This window comes from Myotis daubentonii, chromosome 13 (genome assembly GCF_963259705.1).
Source record: "Myotis daubentonii chromosome 13, mMyoDau2.1, whole genome shotgun sequence".
In the NCBI taxonomy this organism is placed as follows: domain Eukaryota; kingdom Metazoa; phylum Chordata; class Mammalia; order Chiroptera; family Vespertilionidae; genus Myotis; species Myotis daubentonii.
In genome coordinates, this window is record NC_081852.1 from 49120712 (window position 1) to 49145551 (window position 24840).

At 40.4% G+C, this 24840-nt stretch overlaps 1 protein-coding gene across 1 annotated transcript in view; it reads left to right on the plus strand.

The window, feature by feature from the left end:
• SORCS3 (sortilin related VPS10 domain containing receptor 3) overlaps nt 1-24840 on the plus strand; it is a 521399-nt gene that overhangs the window by 332372 nt on the left and 164187 nt on the right. Inside the window, exon 5 of the mRNA XM_059661336.1 lies at nt 4902-4975. Coding sequence (XP_059517319.1) covers nt 4902-4975 — 74 coding nt within the window. The remainder of the gene's footprint in view (nt 1-4901; nt 4976-24840) is intronic.

Here is a 24840-nt window from a genome sequence, read left to right on the forward strand (position 1 = left end):
TATCTTTTTCAAGGGGACACGGTTCAACCTACAACCTCCCAACGCAATCATATTATTTTTCTCACTTAAGCTTTTCAGATACAATTTGTTCTTCCTGTGGAATATTATTACATTGATTAAATTGCCTCTTTAGTTCTTCAGCTATCAGATGCTTTTCCCTGGCAGGCTGATGTAATTAGGGAACTAATAACTGAATCAATAAGGAAAAGAGCGTGTTCTTTCATATTTTCCAGCTGTTCCGATGATTCATTTAGGGCTCTGTGCATGTTGCTACTGAAGGCGTGCTTGTTAAGAGATATGAGACCGTGACATATAGTGGAAGCAGGGAAGGAGAGGATCTGGTTAGCTCTGTGGTAAAAGATCAAGATTGATGTCCATGAAGGAAGGGGCATCATAAGGTGCGGTATGAAGGACAACTTGGTCTTGTGTATGTAACTTTGCATAAGCAAGGACTGTTTTTAAAGATATTTATTGTTGGAAAATACACTTTATTTGAATGTTGCATGCAGCACATTGGGTTGAAGCCATGCAGGACTATATAAATATGTGAGCCAATACCCTGCCTGTCCAAGGACGGATTCACCACTATTCATGATAATCTCTGTGAGACACCATTTTATGGAAAATCCCATAATGCCTTGCCTAATTCCAATCCCCTCAAGAAAAACGTAGAATTTTACTTCTTAAGTCTTTAAAAGGTGGTTTTAGAGATAAATATAATGTGTATATTAGGAAGTTATTATTATAAATGTATAAGTTTAAAAAATCAGGTTTTCTAATATATTTTATAACATTTAAAAATAAATTATAAAATTACATAATTATATAATTTATCCTAAAATAAGTTATATATTATGAACATTTTCATATCATTAAATACTCTTCTAAAACTTATTATGGAATGGTTGGCTATGTGCTTTATTCCTATTTGAATGGTAGAGCTTAAACTTTTCAATTATTAAAGTAATACATATTCACAATAATTTTAAAAATCTAGATAACCAAAAGAAGAAATGACCAATTGCCCCCAAGCTCACAATTGCAGAGATAACTGGTATTAATATTATGGTGTTTATTGCATGGCAGTATAGTTGTCTGAATTTATGTCTTCCACTCTTTTGGGCATTTTAAACCTTTGTAAGCCCAGCACTTAGTTAGGTGCTTAAAGCATAGCAGGTGCTTGATATACTTTTACTGAATGAATGAATGAATGAATGAATGAATGAATGAAGAAATGGATGAACACATGCACAAATGGAGAGGTTGCAAAGATCCAGCTCCTGATAGAATAAAATTTCTTTCAGACTCAGCAACTTACTAGATTGAGAGACAAAGCAGCTAACCCAAGGCCCTTAATGAATAGGAGCCTGCTCTTTCTGCTCATCTGAATCCGCCTCTAGGCAGAGAATTCAATTTAATTTTCCTCCCATCAGTCAAACTGAAGAGCTGAAGAAGCAAAACCAGAGACAGGGGAGGCAGGAGGTGGAACAGACTTGGATGAGGAGATCAGCAGCTGATCTCTTGTTCTTTCTCTGTCAGGAAGAGCCCAACATGAGAGGAGTACTAGCAGGATCTGGGGCAGGGGACATCCTGTTACTACCAGAATCCTCTTGATGGAGGGACTGACTATTTTACTGGAAAATTGAGACTCCCACATGGTCAGTGTGACTCTCATGGTTTACCCATGGCCTGTATATGTACTTCTCAGTGGGATTTTCTGGTCCTAACCAACCTGTTCCTCCTGCTAAACCACCCCAATGTAAATATACATATAGATAGATATAGAAACATCCACAAATAGATAGATAGACAGTTGGATAGAAAGAGAGATAGATTAACACACTGGCAGACAGACAACATCTACCTCCTTTTGGCCAGTAACACTCATCTCTAACCTCCTTCCTCTGAAAACCTTCTCCACAAGCCAAGCTCAATACATTAGGCAGATTAACACCGTTGTTCTCATTGTCTCTTCTACCCAGTACAATCTCTATTCACCTTTTCTCCTTTCTACACCACTTATCTCCAAAGGCCTTGCACAGGAAATATTTCTCTCAAAGCCTCATTGTTCCATTTCTACCTCTGTTAATCTTGCCCATTTCTCAGCTTCTAGATCTTTAGCTTTAGCCCCATTTCCCTTCTTTATGTGATGTACCTGTATGTATGCTTTGATTGTCACCAGTTACCCGTTTTGATGCTTAAAGAATTGGATGTAGTTCTGTGTGCTCTGTCATATAATGGTGTAGAGCTAGTCTTGTATTCATTGAGCTGGTAAATAAAGAAAGGGACTCAGACTGATGGGGATGAGTGCTGCTGGCATTTCACATCTGCTGAGTCGGGCACCTATAGTAGTTAGGACTTACTCGTGGGGTGAGGGCCCAGGTTGAATAAATACAATGAGAGTTGAGAGTTGGTGTAGAGTTGGTGTGGTATAGTATAAACTTTCCATCAGCTAAATCAGTATAGATGTCCTAGTTTTTCATATCATTGCTGCAGTCACTTTGTAGACCAAGTGTATTTTAGTCTATAAATGGGAATGCAAATATATCTCCTTAACTACTTTTTTGGCTAATTTAAGTATCAAAAGATAGGATGGCCTGACCAGCATGACTCAGTGGTTGAGCATCTCCTTTGAACCGGGAGGTCAAGGCTCGATCCCTGGTCAGGGCTCATGCCCGGGTTGCAGGCTTGATCCCCAGGAGGGGAAGTTCAGGAGCCGCCAGTCAATGATTCTCTCTCATCATTGTTGTTTATATCTCTCATTCCCTCTCCCTTCCTCTCTGAAATCAATAAAAATATATTTTTAAAAAAACAGTAAGTATAATAATTTCACTCTCTCACACATATACATCTGTCATTAACTGGACAGAAAGAGACTTTGTATGTAGTTCATAATGCCAATATTCAATAAATATTTGCTGAATTAAATTAAAACAGGCCAAATTTTTTTCAAGTCCCTTAAAGCTTTTTTGAAACTACCAGAAACTCATGCAAAAATGATTTCTATATGGGCTCTATGATTATGGCCTCAGAACTGAATAGACAGCCCAGTTACCTGGGTGTGTTATACTTGGTAGCACATCCCTGTGGGTGAGGAGCTACTGGGAATGCAATTACAGGAATGTTCTTCACCTAAGCCCATTTCTGTAAACTTGAGGCCCACTTACTTTGGCCTTTTTCAATTTCTCTACCTAAAATAGTCTGTGGAGGAAGTATAAACATGGTGAACTTTTTATTATAATCTATGTATCATGATTACATGGAAGGAGACATGCTCTAGGCATCAGAAAACTTAAATCCTAGTTCGTTTGACCAAAACTTAACTTCTCCAAGATTGAGTTTGCTTAACTGTGAAAGAGATTTATGTGTGCACCTGTTAGGTGCCAGACATTGTAGAAGGTGAATAAGGCATGACCCCGGCACCTCTTTGACTCACAGTCTAGTAGGAGGAGAGGCACGCCAACCATAAATGGCTTAGCGTGAACAGCTTCCTAGAGGCAGATAGCAAAAATAGCAGTGACTGTGGAGTGAGTGGTTAACTCTGCCTGGGTTGATCAAAAATTGCTTGAGAGCAGGAGTTTAAGTTAGTAATAACTGTCCTTCCTTTCTTTCAGTGTCTTTTTAAGGCTCAAATGTATGTGACAGAGCAATGTTGTTGAACTATCATTATTATTACTATTACTACTACTACTACTACTATTATTACTATTATTATTATTAGATCAGATAATTCAGGCATTCAATAGAAAATAAACCCCACTCTATAAGTTTCTTAGAGGGATGTTGGCCTTTCCCTTATGCATTATAAAGGGATAAGACTCTACATCCATAAAATAAGTGACAGTAGAATCTGACTGTACTGGCCATGCAGAGGGTTGTTTTTGATTTTTCCAAAGTTCTGGTGCTCTTCTGGAATTTTTTTCTCATTATCTGAGTTGCTTTCCACCCCTACCTGCCTGTTTTAATTATTGATTTATGCAGCAGAGTATAAATACAACTAAATATAGGCAAATCTGAAAGATGTAACCATATAGATTAGCCTGTGATTAGTGCTCAGTGGAAACACGCAATGAGTACAGTAAACTGAGAAGGAAGACAGATGCGTGGGCCGCAGTGGTCAGAGCAGGAAGTCACACTTGTGCTCTTCCTGCATGGATGGTTAATCTTCCATTAGGCACAAGAGTGGCCTTATCTTTTCCATCTTGCAAAGACCTGGGAGTATAAATAAGCCTGGTATCGTTAGTGGCATTGGGGAGTCCAGTTCACTTAGATTATATATAGGAGTAGCAAGAGGTGAAACTGAAAGAGCCCAATATTTTGCATATAATATTAGCTCAGATCCCATCTGATGAGCATTTTCATATCACATAGGTGTTCCATTTTCTCTCTGAGCACAGAGCCTACCTCTTCTTTATCTTGATATTCACCAGAGTATCTTAAACATAGGAGTTGTAAAATTGAAAAAAAGTTAGACATAGCTGAAGACCTTCACGGACTTTGAGGAAAAGGGAAGATACAATTTTACTAAAGGTTTTGCCCCCTAAAAGAGAGAATGATGGATGGCATTAGACATGGATTTATACTCAGCTCACAAGCATCAGTTGATTGGATATATATTAAGCACCTACTTGTGCTGGGAGGCATGATGATAAGCATAGCACAGCCATATTCACATAATTTTATCTGGATAAATCAGATGACTGCTTGGGTGTATTAGGCTCTCTGGTGTGTTGGAATGTTCTTCTCCAAGGGGAAGACCCAGGTATTCCTGTGGAAAGTGTGCCTTGATGCTCATGCTCCAGGTATTCCTGTGGAAAGTGTGCCTTGATGCTCATGCTCCAGGTATTCCTGTGGAAAGTGTGCCTTGATGCTCATGCTCTCCTCACTTCATTGTTTTGCAGCTCTACAGCTCCATGGACTTTGGGAGACGCTGGCAACTCATGCATGAACGCATCACCCCCAACAGGTTTTACTGGTAAGCCCCATCCGTGGACTCACCCTCTTGCGTAAAGGATTGTCAGACAGCATAGCACTCTGAACAATTCCTGGATACATTCATCATTTGAAGGCACATGTGTTCTAGTCCTTCACTATTCAAAGTGTGTTTCATGGGCCAGCAACTCAGCATCACCTGGGAAGTTGTTAGACACGCAGAATCTCAGACAACACTGACTGATCGGGAGCATATAACATCTCCCCAGGTGATTTAATGGGCACTTTAAGTTGGAGAAGCACTGGCTAGAGAGCTCCATGAGAAGGTCATGGCCAGATGCTCTTAGCTATGTACCAATCTCCCTTCTTTTTGAAAAAGAATAAACATTTTATGTACCTATTCTAAAAGGCAGTATTTCTTGAAATGTATTCTGAAGAACACTACACAAAATGCTTCTCTTTTCCTCAGTCTTTCTGTGTTAGAATAACTTTAAGTACTGATGATCCAACTCTACCCTCTAAAGACTCAGGATTCAGGTTTGGGTATTGGGAAGCCCCCAGTGAAGAAGCCTGCCAAACTTGAAGTTGTTTATTTCTATGCTTATTTCACTACGGCACCTTTATCTCATGTCACACCAGATAAATCCTTTAGAACAACTTCTGGGGAGCACATTTTGCAAAAAGCTTTTATAGGAGTGAATGCATGTTCCACATGGAACATGAGCCCTGCCCCTAATCAGAAAGTGTCTCTATTGATCAGTGTTGCTTTATACATCCATACTATTTTTGCCTTGGTTGTGACAAGGTAAAGTTAGTTTGGCATAATTTTGCCTCTTCCTAGTCCTTGCTCTAAAGTGAAATGCTTTTTACTTGTATCTTGTTTTTATTTCAGTGGAGGTGAAAGTCAAAGAAATAGAGATTAGGAAACATGCACTAAAACATATGATATGCTTAATTATATGCTTAATATAAAAGTAAAAGAAAATTCACACCGTTTGAAATGGTACCTACTCCATGTCTCTTTTGAATACCTTAGTATAATTCCCTTAAAAAGTCAGGATATGGCCACTTATGGCCTGCACAAGAGAGGGTGGGTGTGTTGTCTGTGTGGCAGGGAGGTGGTGGTGACGAGTACCTTGTACATATAAACACCTACATCCATGTCTTTGGAAGGAATGGCTTCACCTGATGCTGTCTATACCCACAAAACTATGCTCTGGATTAAAAAATATAATTTCCGAAGCATCCTGTGAACACCAACTGTGTTTTGTACACACAGTTCAGAGTTCTGGGAGAGAAAAGGAAACTGGATTATAGCTCTTGATTCAATGCCCCGACTATCCCTAGTTATTTTGTCCTTTCAGACCAACTAGTATTTGGTCTGTAACTATTGTTACAATTATTATTTGGTCTGTATTGGAACAATTAAGATTTCTCAATAGACGAAGGCAGAAACAGGGAATACTTGTTTCTCTGATATTCCAGCCGTAGAACCATAGCCTTCTGCTCAATCTGGACAGTGTCTCAGTGTCAGTGTACTGTCACTCACATTCCCATGAACGAACTCTTTTTGTTTATTTGTTTTGTTTTGTTAATCTTCACCCAAGGATATTTTTCCATTGATTTTCAGAGAGAGTAGAAGGGAAAGGGAGAGACAGAGAGAAACATCGATGTGAGAGACACATCGATTGGTTGCCTCCTGCATGTACCCTGACCAGGGCCAGGATGGAACCTATAGCCGAGGTATGTGCCCTTGACTGGAATGGAACCCGGGACTCTTCAGTCCAAGAGCCGACGCTCTATCCGCTGAGCCAAACCAACTAGGACACGAATGAACTCTTGAAATAGTAAGGCAGTCAGCTAACTAGGAAGTCACGTTGCTGGAGAAGGAAAGTACAACAAGCTGGATAAGCCTTGTCATTGTTTCTGAAGGAAATTAAGTAGAGGAGGGGCTATGCTTTCCTATCTTTGCAAAGAGCAAGAAGAGATACCTCCAGCTGCTGCCACCCTCCCCCTTCCCTTTGTGTAGCAGAAGGAATAAATCTCTGGGTCCTGATAATTCGGTTCCATCTCTCCTCCACTCTGTGCCACTTTCATATATGTCCCATGGGGAAATATAAAAGTTAGTGCCTGTGCTGGCTAGCCAAGTGGTAGCTGAAGACTCAATTTCTGTAATTATCGCTTCTTTGTTTCTGATGTGTAATTGCTGTGATTATTCTTTTAGATGTCTAGAAGGGAGTTGCAAAGAAGCATTCCATCACACAACACAGCAAGTCTTCCTAAAACTCCTTGCTCTGTATCTGTTTCTCTAAAATCCTGATCATCATGTTAGTTATTTCTCATTTTTTCCTTCTCTTTCCATGGGCTCTTGGTCGCAGAGGTTTATTGTCCACTGGTCATTCCTTCCAGAGCCCCTCTATATTATAGTCTCTTCCCTCTTTACCTCCCCATCTACGACTTTCAGCAAATCAATGTATTACCCCTTAGGTGAATATCCCTTAAAGCATCAAGGAGGAACAATTGGTAATAGGGATTAATACTTTTGGTGTAATCACCACTAGAAGGAGAATAATTACATTAAAATATATACATTCTGAGTGTTTTTTATGCCTATCATTAAATATATTAACAAAGTTGTAAATATCTGTTTATTTATAGTGATATTTACTTTCTCCTTGTGGTTGGTAGCCTCCAACATGGCCCCTAATGATCTCTGGCTTCTGGAAGCCATGCCATTGTGTCATCCTCTCCCTTAAAGTTTAGGCTGAATTCAGTGACTTGCTTCTAGTGAATAGCATGAGGTGTAGGTGATGAGATGTCACTTCAGACAGTGGTATCCTTTTTTGCTTCTTTGGTCAAAGCAAACTGTCATGTTTTGAGTTGCCCTATGGAGAGGCCCATGTGGCAAGGAACTGAGGAAGGTCTCCAACCAATAGTAAGTGAGGCACTGAGGATCTCAGCTCAAAGCTTAGTTCAATTTAGGAACAACCGAGTCCTGCTGACAATCATGTGAGCAAGCTTGGCAGTAGATCCTTCTGCAATCAGGCCTAAAGATGAGACAGCAGCCCTGGCAAACACATTGACTCAAGTCTTGTGAGAGACCTTGAGGCAGAGACACCCAATTGGGTCATGCCCAGATTCCTGACCCATACAAACAGTGAGATAATAAATATTTGTTGTCTTGAGCTGCTAGGTTTGATGGTAATTTATCACACAGAAATAGATAACCAATACACCTCACCCTGGTCATTATTTTTTGCTTGTTTATTTTTGAACATAAGGTAACTGCTTCTGTCATGGATCACTTCCCCCATTTTCCCTCTACTGGTATCAACTCCCAGATGTTGACCTTTCTAATTGTTTGGGTCTACCTTTTCAGTAGGGAAATATCATGATGTCCTGAGTTTCTTGACGTTTTGATGCTCAGGTTCTATGGGCTTTAATGGTTGAGTAGCAGATCTCAGAACTTTATCTTCTGTCTGAATGAAGCTAATTTAATATACTGTCATTGTATGATCTTATTCTACTCTATTCTGTTATGTTCTGTTTGTATTCTACATTTTGATGGCAGGATGGCATTTTCTGAGAATACTGTTAATTCTGATTGTGTGTGTGTGTGTCTTTGTATATATATGTGTGTGTACATAACCATATAGAGAAGTGCTGTTTTCCCTTAAAACACAAACATCCCTTGTGTCTTGATCCTAGAGTTAGCCATCTCAGTCTGGTAGCAGCTGTGGGTGTAGAGGACATAGGGCAGAGATACAGAGCTGTAGATGGGGAATGATTACCTTGAGATAAAGTGGTTGGAGTGAACCCTCTTGTACCTTTACCTCAATTTAAACTCTATAGATATCACCTGCTCTTAAATACATTGTAGGTTTTGCTGAAAAAAAGGGCTCCATCTATTCAGCCAGAACTCATTTAGACCTTAGACTAAGGCTCCTGAAGAGCCACGTGCCAAGTCATCCTTAGGCTATTAATGCATTATCCACGACAGAGACAGAGTTAAGGGATAGGCAAAATGGCTTGAGATTGCTTCCTGGAAAATCAAGGCCTTTTCAAACAAAGTTAACATTATGGGCTGAAATTTTGAAGCTGTCTCTAAATGTGCATCTACAATTTTGCAAACACAGTCATTTGCAATCTCGGGTAATAGGATTTAGGCATCGACCTGATATAAGGGATCCGATTTAGAGGTCCTTTGCAAACCAGGGTATGCCACAAATAATATTTAATTCAGCTCTCCCTTGCATTTTTAAAATGGTGAAGCAATTTAAAAATACATTACATTCAAAATAATGCATGCAGGGTCAAGAGGGGAGATGTGAAAGCTCAGCTTGCACACAGAAAGCGGTTTCTCCTTTTCTGGTGGGGGCTGCTCATGCCGTTACGTCTGGTTGCATTTTGGTCTTGGAAGAGCTGTCTTAATACTAAGAGTAAAAGGCAATGCTCAGAATTTACACACGGTAAGTCTTCCAGTGCACCGAGGAAGGCAGAATGCTCACCGTCTCCTTGGATGCCATCGAGATGTGCTGGACTCATGTGATAATTATGCTTAGCACATGTCAGTTCTATGAGAGAGGAGAAATCAGGAGATATATATGTATACATGTAAGCTATGTACTTAATGACTTCTTTACTATGAAAAGAAGGGGCCATATTTGACTCTGCCTTGGGAAATCTGAAAAGATTGGTGTGTATTAAACACGGATTCAAAGATCCACTCACCTAATTCATGCAACAGAAATTCCTAGATGGAAATGGAAACACCATTCTATTCTTCCTTTTCCCTGACTTTTTGTGAGTGTCTCCACCAGAGACACATACTTTTTAAATGCTTTTTCTATGTGGTTGGTTATGTGAAGAACATGAGATCGATCCATGCAACCCAGAGACAGATGACTCTCATTGATGGTAAACTTTCGGAGGGAAAAGTGTAAATGTTCTCATAGTGGATGAGATTTATAAACTTGTTTTAAACATTTAAGAAAATGCAGAAAAAGAAAATAATGATCTATAATTTTGCTGCCCAGAAAACATCACTTAAAAATTTAAATATATTTTTCAATACTTTCCTCCCATCATAATATAATAATTTTATAAAAATATTTAAATTTTTATCACAGCCCAGAACATGCTGTTAATAAAATTTTGTAGTCTTAAAAATAAACTTGAACATATTTTATTGATTTCAGAGAGGAAGAGAGGGAGAGATAGATATGAACATCAATGATGAGAGAGAATCATTGATCGGCTGCCTCCTGCACACCCCGCACTGAGGATTGAGCCTGCAACCCAGGCATAAGGTCTGACTGAGAATTGAACTGTGACCTCCTGGTTCATAGGTTGATGCTCAACCACTGAGCCACACCAGCAGGGCTAAACTTGAACATATTTTATGTCATCCTCTATACTTTCTAAACATAATTTAAAGTTACAGTTACTTGCATTGTATTCTAATTGGTGGATATAATTGTATAACTGTCATCATTTAACATTGATCTTGCTTCTAAAACTGTACTATTACAAAAACCATTGGAATGTTGTTATGAAAACCTTAAGTAATTATTTGGTCAAGGTCTGATTATTATAACTTTTGAGGGTAGACTACCAAAAAAATATGTCTATAAGTATTGTCGTGCTAAATTGTTCTCCAGAAAGTTTATACCAGTTTCCACTTCAACTATTAAAATACCATTTCACTACATCTCATATCAATTCAATTTAAAAAGTAATCTAATTTCTTATGCAAAAATGGATCTCCCTTGTTTTAATTTGCATTTCTTATCAGATCAGTGAGTTTAGACATGTTTTCATATATTTATTAGCCATTGTATTTCTTTTATGTGACCATCTGTTCTTGCTCCTTTTTTATTATGCGTTCTTCATGTGGTCTCTAATTTTTTTCAATATTGTACCCAGTTTGTTCTTTGGATTTTAATTATCTTATGATTTTTAACATACTTTTTAGTTTAAAAAATTGATGAAATCTTTTTACTTTTCTCATTACAATTTTTCTGTTACTTAAAGTTCAGATAGTACCCTCAACCTATAATCATGTAAATATTATTAGAAGTTTTCTGACTTATAATGCTGCTTTATTAACTATATAGCTATACTATGCATACTATTTATATATTACATATATATGAGTCAATCATATCAGGCATAAAAATACTGTTTCTCCTACATCATACTTCAGAAAACCTCACACCATTATTTCATTGTGATTATATCATCATTTAATTATTTTAATAATTTTGTCCATACTGATGGATATTTTTAGAATTTATGGGATTTCTATTTACTATTTCTAGTAAAATGAAATCCAGTAAACATGTCCCTGCTTAGTTATGTTCCCATATTTTTAATTGTTTCATTTGATGGTTTCCCATAGAGGAAACTGGTCATAAGTTGGGTACTCTTGATGTAGGTGGCATTTTTCAGCTTCTATTCTAATGGATTGGTCGGTCCTCTGCTGAGCTGGACTGCACTGTGTTTAATTATTGTTTATAACACAACATAGTGTCCAGCTGGGCAAATCTCCTTCCTGTAAACCATAACAAAATAAAACAAAAATAAATAACCAGCTTCCTTGTCAAAATATTCTTGGCTTTTCATACCTATCCATTCATCCAGATGAATTTGGAATCACTGTCATGTTCCCAAATCTCCCAATTTCCCCACCCAATAAAGCAAATATTCATCAGAATTACAGCAAAGCTATACATTCATTTGGAGAGAATGGAATCTTTTTCAATACCCAGTTTCATTTTTGACTATATGGTTTGTCTTTCCTTTCCTTCCTCTCCTGTGTGTTCCTTGGTGAAGTTGTACAGTTTTCTTCATATCATCCCTATGCAGTTTCAACTAATATTATTTCTAGGAATTTCCACCTTTGGTGCTATTTTACATAAAAATATTTTGCACACAGCATCCTTCTTCAGCCTGGTGTGACTGAGCTGGGTAGCCATGAGGTGTAGCTGTAGTTTGCCTATATGAGCACATAGTTAGCACCCTAAGATTCTTTACCTTATAAAGAAAACATTTTTTATAAACTTCAAGTGATTGAAGAGTGTGATGTGACTAGTGGGGTTTAGGGACCTAAATAGGAGGAGAGCTCTCCCCTTTATAGCTGTGTGACCTTGGGCAATTGTTTTTATCTCTGTGCCTGATGCCCTACCACCAATGAGAAAGGACACCAACTGGTATTCCATGCCATTGCCTCCTGGCTGAATGTCAGTCTTCTCAGCCTGGCACATAGTAAGCACTTAATAGATATTAGACATAAAATTAATAATGAAACAACTTACAAATGAGAGGATCATTGGACAAGATGACCATCCTCCTGAATTTGGTGGCAAATAGCTCTTTGCGTCTCACTGAAGCAGGTTTGGTAGGCCTGAATATTTTTCCTCTGCACAATCAAATCCCCTTGCCAAATGGTCAGTGTTTGTATTTCTGATGTGTTTTTCCAGCTATCTGCAAATGTCTTAGTATTATATTTATTAAAACTATTTTAGAGAAAATTATTTCTGGCTTGATGTTGGTAAAAATAAGTACAATTCATAAGACCATAAACTAAATATTGTGTTGTATTGATCATGTGTGCTTTAATAGATGTGATGCAAATGTTGAGACAAATCCATGAGGATTGCTGAGGGACCACGGCCATTACTGAAAAACACCAAAAGAGTATTAGGGGATGTTCTATGATTTCTCACGGGATGGAAGGTTCAAGTTAGCCTGGTAAACCCATCACAGCCTTCCTAGAGGAGAATTGGAGAATCGTTAAAAGTGGATTGAATTGGCGAGTAAGAAAGGGAGACAGGTAATCCTGGGAAGGGGGAATAATTGGGAAAAAGCCCAGGTCATGGTATGTTTGGAGAGAAGTGAATAGATCTGCTAGAAAGGGATTCTCAGCTTCAGCATTTTTGACATTATTCTGGCTGGATCATTATCCTGTGCATGGTATGAGCTTTAGCTGGATCCCTGGTCTCTGCTCCATATATGCCCACAGTACCCCCTAAGTTGTGCAAATGTCTCCAGATATTGCCAAATGTTCTGTGAGAGGAAAAATTGTCTCCACCCCCTGCCATTGAGAACCATCCTGCTAGAAAAATAGGATTTGCATTGAGAGACAGGGGGAGTGAAAGTAGGGACACAAACTAGATTTAGATTGTAAAAGGGGGGCCTTCTGTAGAAGTGGTTTAGACTTGTCTCTCTGGGTAACAGAGGGCATTTATCCTTTGTGCAAGGAAATGACACAATGGTCATGTTACATGATTTATTGACATTTGGCACTTTCCTTGAGACGTTCAAGTGCATTTATGTGCAACTTTCCGTCAATAGATAAGGTACTGATTTTTCTCATCACAGATGCGAGTCTTTTTTTTTTTCCTCATTGAATTTGATTTAGAGAAAGTGGAGGAAGGGAGAGAGAGAGGGACACATAGAGAGAGAGACACGTTGGTGTGAGAGACACACATCGATTGGTTGCCTTCCACACTTGCCCTGATCTGGCTGGGGATGGAATCTGTAGTCCAAGTACATGCCCTTGACCAGGAATCAAACCTGAGACCCTTTGGTGAGAGGGCCCATGCTCTAACCATGGAATAACACTGGCCAGGGCACAGATACAAATCTTTTAAAGCATCCTGATCCCAAGTTCCATTCTCCAATGAAAAGCTTTAGATTATTTAACAAGTATATACCTAATATATGTTTTTCAAAATGACACATTTTTGTTAATATTTTAATTGATACAACATTAAAGGATTTTTATTAAACTAAAGACTTAGTCATTTTAACACAACACCTTTTATTCTTCCTTGTTCTTTTCTAATTTTTGTAGACATAAAAGTCATTTCTCACTAAATTATAATTATATTATGTCCCCATTTTATGCCTTCTTTGTTTTACTTATACCAACCCTAAATCATATTCTCTATGTGTCATAAAGATCATTTTGAAGGTGGCAGAATATTCCACTCTCACTTACACTAAAGAATTATGAAAAAATTAGAGTGGGAAGAACCCTGAAAGTTGATGATCTGGTCTAGAGATTTCTCCATCAGTGCTCTTGGGAGCTCTGGGGGCAGGGTGGGATTGGGGTTCTGATAAATTGCCGCAGCGACCACCTGGTGCTTAGTGACCAGGTCCTTGGCCCTCCCATTTTTGCTTCAGCCAGAACTACTAAGCTTCTTAATTGGATTTATATATTAGGCTTCTGTAGAACATCACTTTTGAAGATAGAAGGCCATTTCTGAAAGAAAGAAACAAAAATGTTTACAAAATCATTGATCTAGACTGTTTTTTTCTTTCTCAGTTTCTACTGGAATTACAGTTTTCAGTTTATCTTTCCTCAATGATTACACCACCCTGAAATGTCCAACACCAGTGTAGACAGTGCTTGAATGGTTCAAGTCTTTACCAAAAGCCCTAAGCCTATTGTGTTAGAGGTACCTTCTTCTCTATCCACGGGGTTTACTTTGATTTGCAAAAATCATGCCATATTCACATGGACATGATTTTGGCAATTGAAGTGCTAATTCAGGGAACCAGGTATAAGAGAGGATATAAGGCTGTGGTGATTGAGTTGGAAGAAATGGACCCTTTTATTTGTTTGGTGGTAAATGGTACTGAGGATCAGTTAGTCACACTGGTTTGTGTTGTTGTTGGTGATGGTTTTTTTCTCAATGGATGCCTACAAGAGGAAATTCTTTTAGGAAGCTAGGTTTTTCAGCTGTTACATATTGCTTTTCAAAAATAACAGTTTTCCTCTTGCATAGATGTTTTGTGTATATTTGAATCTAGCAACTGGCATTTGCTACCACCAATTATGGAACAATATTCTGATTCAAGAATCCATGGTGATTCTCCGTAAAGCCCTCCAAATCAGGACACATCCTTCCCCTATAGTCACCTTACTCATCTGCTCTTTGGAAAGGCAGCCTGGATGATGGATTAGTGGCATGCCCCGCCCCGTCACATCTCCCGGCTGGGCTGGCTAGCCCTGTCATAGTCAGACATTCTTCAACCTTTTTCCTAACAGAGTGTAGGAGAAGCTGTCAAGTAATTTGGGTAGAACCATGCACAATGGAGGCTGAGCGAGAGCGCCCCTGGGGGATTTCTGCTCTGCCCATTCAGCATTTTGAATGGATTTGTGGAGACTAAAGCTTTGAAAAGGTCGAACCTTGGCACCTGTCTGATTTGTAAAAGGCACCAAAGTAAGCAATAATTGCCAAGGAGCCAGGACAAAAGCACTGGGGGGTTTTCCGTTGGGTTAGCCCTGCACTTGTCCTGCTACAGCTGGGAATGAGAGGTCCGAGGTCCTGCTTCATACGTTTTTTAGCCTCATTGTCCCCTGTTTAACAAGTGTCATTAAAAGAAGTGACAGTGAAATAGAACAAAGGGAGCTGGGTTTCATTACTCTACTTTTGTGGAGCATGAATTACCTTATTGGGGAACTATACCTCCTTTCTTTTTTCCTTTCCTTTCCTTTCCTTTCCTTTCCTTTCCTTTCCTTTCCTTTCCTTTCCTTTCCTTTCCTTTCCTTTTCCTTTTCCTTTCTTTTCTTTTTCTTCTTCTTCTTTTTTTTAAATGTGAGGTTTGTTAGGATCTTTCCAGAGCTGATATAAATTCAATAAATTAAGTAGAGAAAATCTGTGACCCAATTGGAACTAATATAATGTAATATTGAATGTCAACTGAAAAAAACAAACCATGTACCAATGAATGTAAAAAGAAACAATGCAAAAATAATAACAAAAAAAGCATTGATTATTTATTTTCCCCCAATCCACTGATGAAATATAGTAGTTCCTTTTGCTTAGAAAAAAATCTGTGACCTTGAGAGATTGAGGAGGAGGCAGGGATTCTGGTTGCTAGCTCTACTTCTGCCACTGGAATACCGGCCAGGCGTTGGGGTGTCTCTGGCTTCCTATGTATTTATTTGCAGAATTGAAGGACTTACCAGCAGGTCTTGGAAGTTTGATCCAATGCTTTCATCCCAAGAGTCCACAATCCTCTTGTAGCCTGGGTATTGCTCTCCAGCATTGGGTGGTGGCAGGAGAGGAAATCCTGTTCTCTCCTCTGATGGGGGAGAATTTTGTTTCTCAGATGATGGTCAAGGGAGAACCTGCAGTGGGTTGAACTGAGTTTGTTAAAAATGCAGATTCTTTATCTGAATCTCTAGACCTGGGCATCAGGACTTTCCATTCTAACATTCTCCCAGCAATTCCTTTGTCCATTGAGTTTCTGAAACCAGAGCAGGTGTTTAGGCAGGTATTTAAACCAGGGGGACAAATCAGTAGGGTACCAAGTATTATGCTTTGAGTGGCATAGACTGGAACTCTACCAAAACCTTCTCCTTTCTCTGCAGTATTTGAAATCCATAGTTAAAATCAGTGATGACATTGTAGTGGAAGAAGATATTGCTATCTCCAGGAATCTTTTGAAAATGCATACAATCCAGGCAAAATGAGATAATATATTAAAATGTGCTTTGAAAGCTGTAAGACACTATTAAAATATTTTTAAAATGTTGTATAGATGTTAGTCATTATGAAAACAATACCTCTAGTTTTTATGAACACTGTAGTATGAATGAGGTTATTGATTTTATCAATGCTTATTTAGATGTGCTTACTGAGGAATTCCATTCCAGAGATGGCTTTGAGTCTCTTCTCTGTGAACAGAATATACATACAAAGGGATGTAAGACAAGAGGTGTGGGTTGTTGTTCCAATTCTTAACTCTTTCTTAAGTAATTTAGACTTGTTGTCATTTAACTCCGGGTGCTTTTTGACTACATATGCAGCGGTTACTTCCTCAACCTCTTGACTGTCAGATCATGCATATGACTTACTTTCTTTAAGTTTAGCAGATGTGACCCAGGCAGAAGCTTTTAAAATGCCTGTCCGGTGGGGTGTGCCTCTGTCATTTTTGGAATCCCGTGGTCAGTTCACCCCAGACTCCATAATGAACACATGGCACATGCCTAAGCCCACATCTCCGTGAAGTCCCAAGCTCCGCCCAATCATAGCTTGGAGTGGACCTCCCATGGAACCCAACCTAGACAAGCCAATGCCCAGCTGGTTCCTAGATATTTGAGCAAATTAAATAACTGTTGTTGTGAGCCACTGAATTTTGGGATGGTTCATTGTGCAGCAAAAGCTAATGGATATAGCCGGACAAAGAAGAGTCAAGACAAATGGACACATGTCTGATACAAAGGATGGCAAATGGCCAAGACAGAGGTACAACCTGAGATAGACTGATCAGGAGAGGCCGCATTCAATAAGGACTTCATGGAAGAGGTGGCATCTGAGAAAAAACTTAAAAGATGGGTTGATTGCAACAGGCAGAGCTTCTGGGTGTACTTGTGGGCCTTCTCGTGTGATACCATGGTGAGCATTTCAGGCAGAGGAAGGAGCAGTGGGAGAGCCTCAAAAAGTGTGAGAACATGGGCTGTGTTAGAAAATTGTTAATAGTTCAAGCTGCCATGAAGTTCAAGTTCTGTGTGTATGGGAGAAGAGACGCTGATAAGGCTGGGAAGAAGATTAAAGTGGTAACTTAGAGGTTTTAAATGCCAGGCTGAAGATTTTGCAGCTAGTGTGGTACACCCTTGAAGGCTTCTTCACAGGGCCAGGCATGCTCAGGACTGGCCTTTAGGAAGGTCATTCTTGTAGTGGGATGAAGGGCAAATGAGAGAAGGAAGAGCTGGTGACCAGGTGGCCTATTAAAAGGCTATTCCTTGGGGCAGTGACTACTGAAAAGAGGAGATGGAACTCCAGGAAATTCTAGAAAATGTGCTTTGCAATTAAACATGAAAATGAACATCTTGAAGAACAGGAAACAAATCCAAATCCTTCTGCCATCCTAGAGTGTTGTTTTTCGATCTCTTTAATATCTAAAACTTCAAGTTCTACTTGGAAATCAGTCCACAGGTTATAGTGACCACAGATTTATAGATTTTACAAATAAATGTTTAATGAGTGTTTAAATTCAGGGTATTATTTACCCACTTCCTGGAAAGCCATGCCCTTGACTTAGGTATAATTGCCCCCAGGGTAACAAGGATCTCTGCAGAAGGTTCCCTGCGTAGCTTTGCAGTTGTTTGTTTGGGGGGGGGGTGGACACTGTAGGCAATGTCCCCTGGGGAAGTAGACTGAGGTAGGGACTTGTGTACAGGAGGTTTGTTGGCAGCTCCCAGGAATAGCATCTGCTTTGAGAGGTGAGGGATATGGCACGGGCAGGGCAGAGGATGGGTGCAATGTGGTTGTGGCAGCTGATCCCATGGGAGCTGTGTGACTGGGAAGGGCCTTCAGAGATGCCCTGCCTTGAAAGGATTGGGCCTTCATCCTGCACATAGACCAGCTGTAAGATGTGGGCTACCCTGGGGAAGGGGTGGGACTTGGTGAGGCGGCTAGCCATCAGTTGTGTTTGAGCATGCTCAGTGAGAGGCTCACTGAGAGTCATCAGGTGTCCATACTTCCAACCCTGGGAGGGAATGTCTGGTGCAGAGGGGGTCAGGCAGCACACCACTGTAGTCACCACTGGATTCCCAATTTGTCTCCTTGTGTCTAAGAGGAAGATGGACTTTGATAATAATAGCAGTAAAGAACAATGCAATAATAAGTAAATAGCAATGATAATGCTAAGTTATTGAGGGCTTATGCTATGTCAAGCAATGTGCTAGATCCCTGGCATCCATTATTGCAATTATCTTTCTGACCAGTGTGCATGGAGAACAATGTAGTGTCCAGTGTGTGGGGTTGGCTGCAGACTGCCGGGGCTTGAATCATGGTTGTACTGCCTTTCAGCTTTCTAACCGGGGCACCCAGGGCCTCAGTTTCTTCATGTAATTAACACCAATAGTTATTGTTTCCATAGGGTTGTGTGAAGTATTATGTGAACTAGGAAATAATGGGGCTGGTTTTTCTGAGTTCAAAGGCCATACTGTCACGTTTAATTTTTGGTGCTTGCAGGAAGGTGGGCCAGAGAAGGCTGCTATGATAAGGACCCTGATCAGCTAGAGGCTGTTAGGTGTTTTGGGTGAGAGTCAGGGCTGAAAGCACAGTGAAAAAGAGAATCGTGCTAAGCAAGGGCATGCAGAAGACTAGGAAGCTCAGAGTCAACCAAGGGCTGACCTGGTCCTAAAAAGAATGAAACCTGGGGAGTCTACCCTCATTTTATTGTACTGACCACCACCCTTGGAGGTTTAACTGAGAAAGGTCCCTGCATGTTAACTTTTTTCAGTGCCATAGTCAGTGGTGGGCAAACTGTGGCTCACAAGCCACATGCGGCTCTTTGGCCCCTTGAGTGTGGCTCTTGCACAAAATACCACATGCGGGCACGCACGTACAGTGTGATTGAAACTTCATGGCCCATGCGCAGAAGTCGGTATTTTGTGGAATAGCCACACTCAAGGGGCCAAAGAGCCGCATGTGGCTCGCGAGCCAGTTTGCCGACCACGGCCATAGATGATGTCTATCAAGATGCTTCCTTCCATTCAGCCCCAGAACAGCGCCAGGCTCCGTCAGACACTTTTTGGTGGAAAAGGTTTCTTTAAGGCTCAGAAACCTGTCCTGGTTATAAAATGAGGCTTCTCACCCCAGGTGTGATTGCTGGACTGGCAAGTGGGTGGGTCCAGGGAGAAACAGCAGCGGGGGGAGGTGACCATGGAGAAACTTACTGTTGTATGTCATTAATCACTAATTGCTGAATGATTTTATTATATGGCAGCTATAAAATATCACTTGAGGTTTTACAGCCAGTTCTGGCTTTAAGAAAACAATTCCTTATGTCAAAGTGACTATTAAATTAAGTGATTCCGTATTAAACATCCGATGGGCTCCAGATGATTTATGGGGCTGTACAATGAATAAGAACCTTTTCCTTCCGGCTGCTCTGAGGATACCAGCAGCCGTTTCTGGAACAGCTGTGGGTTTTGGGAACTCAAGAGAGACACGCTGGTTCCTAAGAGACCCCTGGTTGCTTCAAGCTGGAAGGGAGTCTTGAGAAAACAGACCAAGCACCCTCATTTACAAATAAGGAAACTGAGGCTCAGAGAGGTGACATGCCCAACCCTAATCGCTTGTAGACAGTGCTGCAGTTACTAGTAACTATGTATTTTTCCCATTATTCCCAGCTTGTAAATGACAAAGTGAGTCCCATTTTGTAAATGACAAAGTGAGTCTTAGCAAACTCTTTTTTTGTAGGTTAGCTCAAACACAACCGCTTCTAAGATAAGGCTCAATGCCTTTTAATGACTCCTATTTGCTGTGTTGCCCTGAATTTACTTTTATGTGTTCTAGGTGGTGCAGACCCAGAAAATGACCTGGAACTGAATTTTTTTGTCCTTGCAGTGTATTTCCACTGAAGGATTCATTCACGGTTTCGCACTTGGAGCTCTGTGAAACCACCGAATATATACCAGCCACAGTCCTTTCCTTCAGAGAGCTTGTCATGCAGCCTGGGGACCTGATCATATGGTGTCCAATGCCCGAATGTTCATCTGTGTGATCCAGATAATTTGTACCATAGGAAACCAGAGGTTAGTGTAGGTCTCAGAGGTGGTGAGACCCAGCAAAGCCAGATGAGCGAGATGGGGATATGTCAGCCGGAGCTAGAGACTCAGACAGGAATACACGTGATGCTTGGAGATGCTGAGCAGTAGGGCTTTCTGGAGCACACCGGAGAAGCCTTGGCCAGGCAGGATGTGATCTTATTATAAAGGGCTTAAAACCCAGGCAGAGGAGTTGAAAATCCTGAGCTTGTGTTGTCTTAATGTTTATTTTTGCCAACTTTTCTCATTAACTGATCATGTGTACTAATCTCTCCCTAACTAGATTAAGAACTCTTTCTAGACAAAAATCTTGCTAGATTTCCTCTAAATACATTGCCTCACACAGTATTAGATATATGAATAATTACAGGGAGAAAAGAAAGAGGGAAGGAAGAAAGGAAGGAAGGAAGGAAGGGAGGGAGGGAGGGAGGGAGGGAGGGAGGGAAGGGAGGGAGGGAGGGAGGGAAGGAAGGAAGGAAGGAAGGAAGGAAGGAAGGAAGGAAGGAAGGAAGGAAGGAAGGAAGGAAGGAAGGAAAAGGAGGTGAAGGGAGTTAGGAGGGGAAGGGAGGAGGGGGGACGGTCCTGCCTGCTGTGTTGACAAAGGGCCACATGAAAAAAGTCTGGAGAAGATGCAAGGCTTGAGGAGCTGAGCTTCCCTGGAGAAAATTTAGGAAGCAGCCAGGAGCCTGTGGCTCAGCTCTGTGACCGTCCTGGTGGCCTCACAATGGCAGCCCTGGGTGTGCTGCTGGCTCCCACGGTTCCTGCAGGTGGCCCCAGAGTGCCACCCTAGCATTATCTATTCACTCGATTAATTCTTTCAACAAACATCTGTTGAACATCTATTAGGAGCCAGGCACTGCAGGAGGCACCAGGATATAATGGAAGGCAAAACAGATATGGTCTCTTTCTCCTTAGCACTTATATAGTCCAGCAGGGAAAACAGACGATGATCAAACAATTAAAGATGTAATTGCTAACTGTGATAAAAGCAATAAAGGACAATTAAAGGTTGTCATGTAAGTGTAAAACAGAGGGACTCAGCATAATCTGGGAGTTTTAAAGGCCTGCCTTAATAATGTATGTATAACAAGGAACCTAACCCAGTCAGATATATGCATATACTTAGCAAAACTAAAATATGTAGGGTCTAATTAATGAGAAGTATTCCTGTAGGAGTTCATCTGTCTTAATCTCTATATGAGTGAGTCTGAGGAGGTTCAGTAAGTTGTGGATGACATCAGTAGTTCTGGTTCTAACCTGACTCTCCTTCTACAAAACCATGTGTTTGCGATTAATTCCCTCCTCCCTGTGCATTTCAACTTCCTTAACTGAAGAATGAGCGTTTATGTTAGCATCATTGCTCAAAGTATAATCCAGGGTCCAGTGCTGGTCCATAAACTGTTACTGGTCTGTGAAGAAGTAAGTATAGGTAAGTATATCCACTGAGAGTCTTTAGAAACTTGTAAAGCAATTTATCATCCAGTGATATGTTTCTTGCATTGACAAAAATATGAGCCTGCAATAGTCAGGGAATATATATTCCTCCCAAGTGGTTTGAAAATCAACTGTACAAGATGATGTCTGAGAACCCTTCCAGTCCTAAGAGCTTTTGACGCTATTGAAATGGGCTAGAAACTTCCAGATCAGTGCTTTAAAATGCCCCAGGTGAGAACTAGAGTCTGGAGTTGACTAATTATGAATGAAAGCTCTCATTCAGCATGCGTCTCTGAGACATTAGCCAGGCCAACTCTAATGCGTGACTAGAACACAAGCATCATGATGTCATTGGAGTCGGAAGATGGTATCTAAGAAGACAGTCTCAGCATGGCCTCAGCTGGCAATGTACCTGATCTGCAGGCCAACGCTGAACACACCAGACCTATCTCAGAGCATCTTCATAAAAGGTTAGAAGAAAATAGGAAGAAAACCCAGTAAACTCAAGTGACCCAATATATATATTTGATGTTCATTCTTTCTTCATCCATCATCCATTTCACTCCCATCGAATTGCTCCAAAACTACTTTGATTTATAAATAGAATTTAGGAAGTGAGTAGTGTGAAATATAAGCAATTTGAACTTTGAAAAGCAGCTCCCATGAAGCCGAGTAAAGGCACTTAAAGGACTTCTATTTCCCAACTCCCTAGAAACAATGACTTACGGTGTCTCTGTTTAACTGCCTGGATGGATGGTCCTCTGAGTAAACACTGTGCTTTATAAGAAGCTAATACTCAGAAAGGGATTTTAAAAATTAATATTCATTCATGGCCTCATCTGGTGGAACAATCCACACTGGCGTTTGATGACCATGTTGCACAAAAGACCTGCGTTCATACTAAGCAGCAACCCCCCTCTCAGTGCCGTCTCCACTAAAATCTTTCCCTGTGAACATCAGTTCCTTGGCTATCTCCTAGTCAGTGTTCATGGTGTCTATTCTAGACACGTGGACTTGCTAGGAAACTGCACTTGAGGAGGTAGAGATGCACAGGAGGAGAAGGATCTGGGTTTAGAGGTTGAAGAAACTGCAGGTAGATGACTGACAGGCTGGGGCTGCCACCTCATTGGGCCCAGAAGTTGCTTTTTCCTCGCCAGGAGAAGGACTGGTGTGGGGTGGTGTATTTGCCACATCATAATGGATAATTACTTCCAGAGACCTAATTGGATTTATCATTGTCTCCAATAATTTGGTAAGCACCCACTGTATGTCATTCCCTTCCTGAAGAAAGAGAATCATAATTACTTGATTAACCAAACAGCCCTTGCTCTTGTGCATAGAGTTTTTCACCCAAATTAGCTTCCCTTCTGTTCCTTCTGTGGGCTCAATCTAATCTTCACCACTCACCTTAGCTCCCTCCCTGCTTCCCTGCCCCTTACAACCTACAATATGGAAATGCATTACTTGTCCTTGCTCCTCTGTACTCAAAAGTTTGTTTCACTTATTTCTCTGCTGTGTTAGAAGACTAGCTGTACCTTTCTAGTGAACTTAGATTTCCATTTCCATTTTAAAATCTTGTCTCTTTCCACCTTTCAGAAGCTGTGCTTCATCACTTACTTTCTAGGTCCAGTATCTTTAAACTCTATTTCATTCCATTAAAAATCAAACAAACAAACAAACTAAAGAACAATGCTTGCCAGTACGGCTTAGTCGGTTGGAGCTTCGTTCCATGCACTGGATGGTCCATGGACTAGATTCTCCATCAGGGCACATATCTAGGTTGCAGGCTTTGTCTCCATTTGGGACCCGTATGGGAGGAAACCGATGGATGTGTCTCATATTTTTCTCTCACATTGATGTTTATCTCTCTCGCCTCTCCCCCTCTCCCTTCTTTCTTTTTCCCTCTATAAAAAAACACACAATTAAAAATGTCATAAACTCTCTTCAATCCTGAAAAGAAAAGGAAAAAAACAAAACAAACCTGTCTATCTTTCCACTCAAGTGACTTGCCTAGTTGCCTCCTTTTCTTCATTGTGAAATGTGGTGAAGTTATTTATAATGAACGTACTTCCTCACCTTCAAACCACCTTTAAACTCACTCAGTCTGCTCTCTCCAACACTACTCCCTGGATAGTGATCACCAGGGATCTCCTAGTGCCAAACCTTGTGCTCTCTCTTCATTCTTCATTCTACCGGACTTCAACAGATGTCCTCATTGCTGTCTACTTCTTTCTAGAGTCTTTGTCCTTCCTGTGATTTTCTTGTTTTCCTTTCTATCTTCCTGACCATTCCTGTGCTGCATCCCTCATTGACTATCTTTTATTTGGGACCCCTTATTAATATCTCAATTTTTTCCATTTTGTTCTCATCATTGTCTTGTTTGCTTTTAAAAATATCCTTTTCTTGCCCTAACCGGTTTGGCTCAGTGGATAGAGCGTCAGCCTGCAGACTGAAAAGGTCCCAGGTTCGATTCCGGTCAAGGGCATGTACCTTGGTTGCGGGCACATCCCCAGTAGGGGATGTGTAGGAGGCAGCTGATCGATGTTTCTCTCTCATCGATATTTCTAACTCTCTATCCTTCTCCCTTCCTCTGTGTAAAAAATCAATAATATATATATATATATATATTTTTTTTAAATATCCTTTTCTTTTTTTTCCTAGAAAAGCATACCCATTAACATCACTACTGTTACTCCTATAAGGAACACCAAATCCTTTTGCTACTCTACTTTCTCTGGAATTATAGACACACACTTCCCATGTCCCAAGAGGCATCTGTTCCTCAATATTGCTTCGGTACTGCTGGATATCGCTACTGTAATAGTTTTCAGTTACCTCAAAGCCCAAATGATCCAAAACAGGGCGTATTGCCATTCCCTCTGTTCACAAAAACTACATCT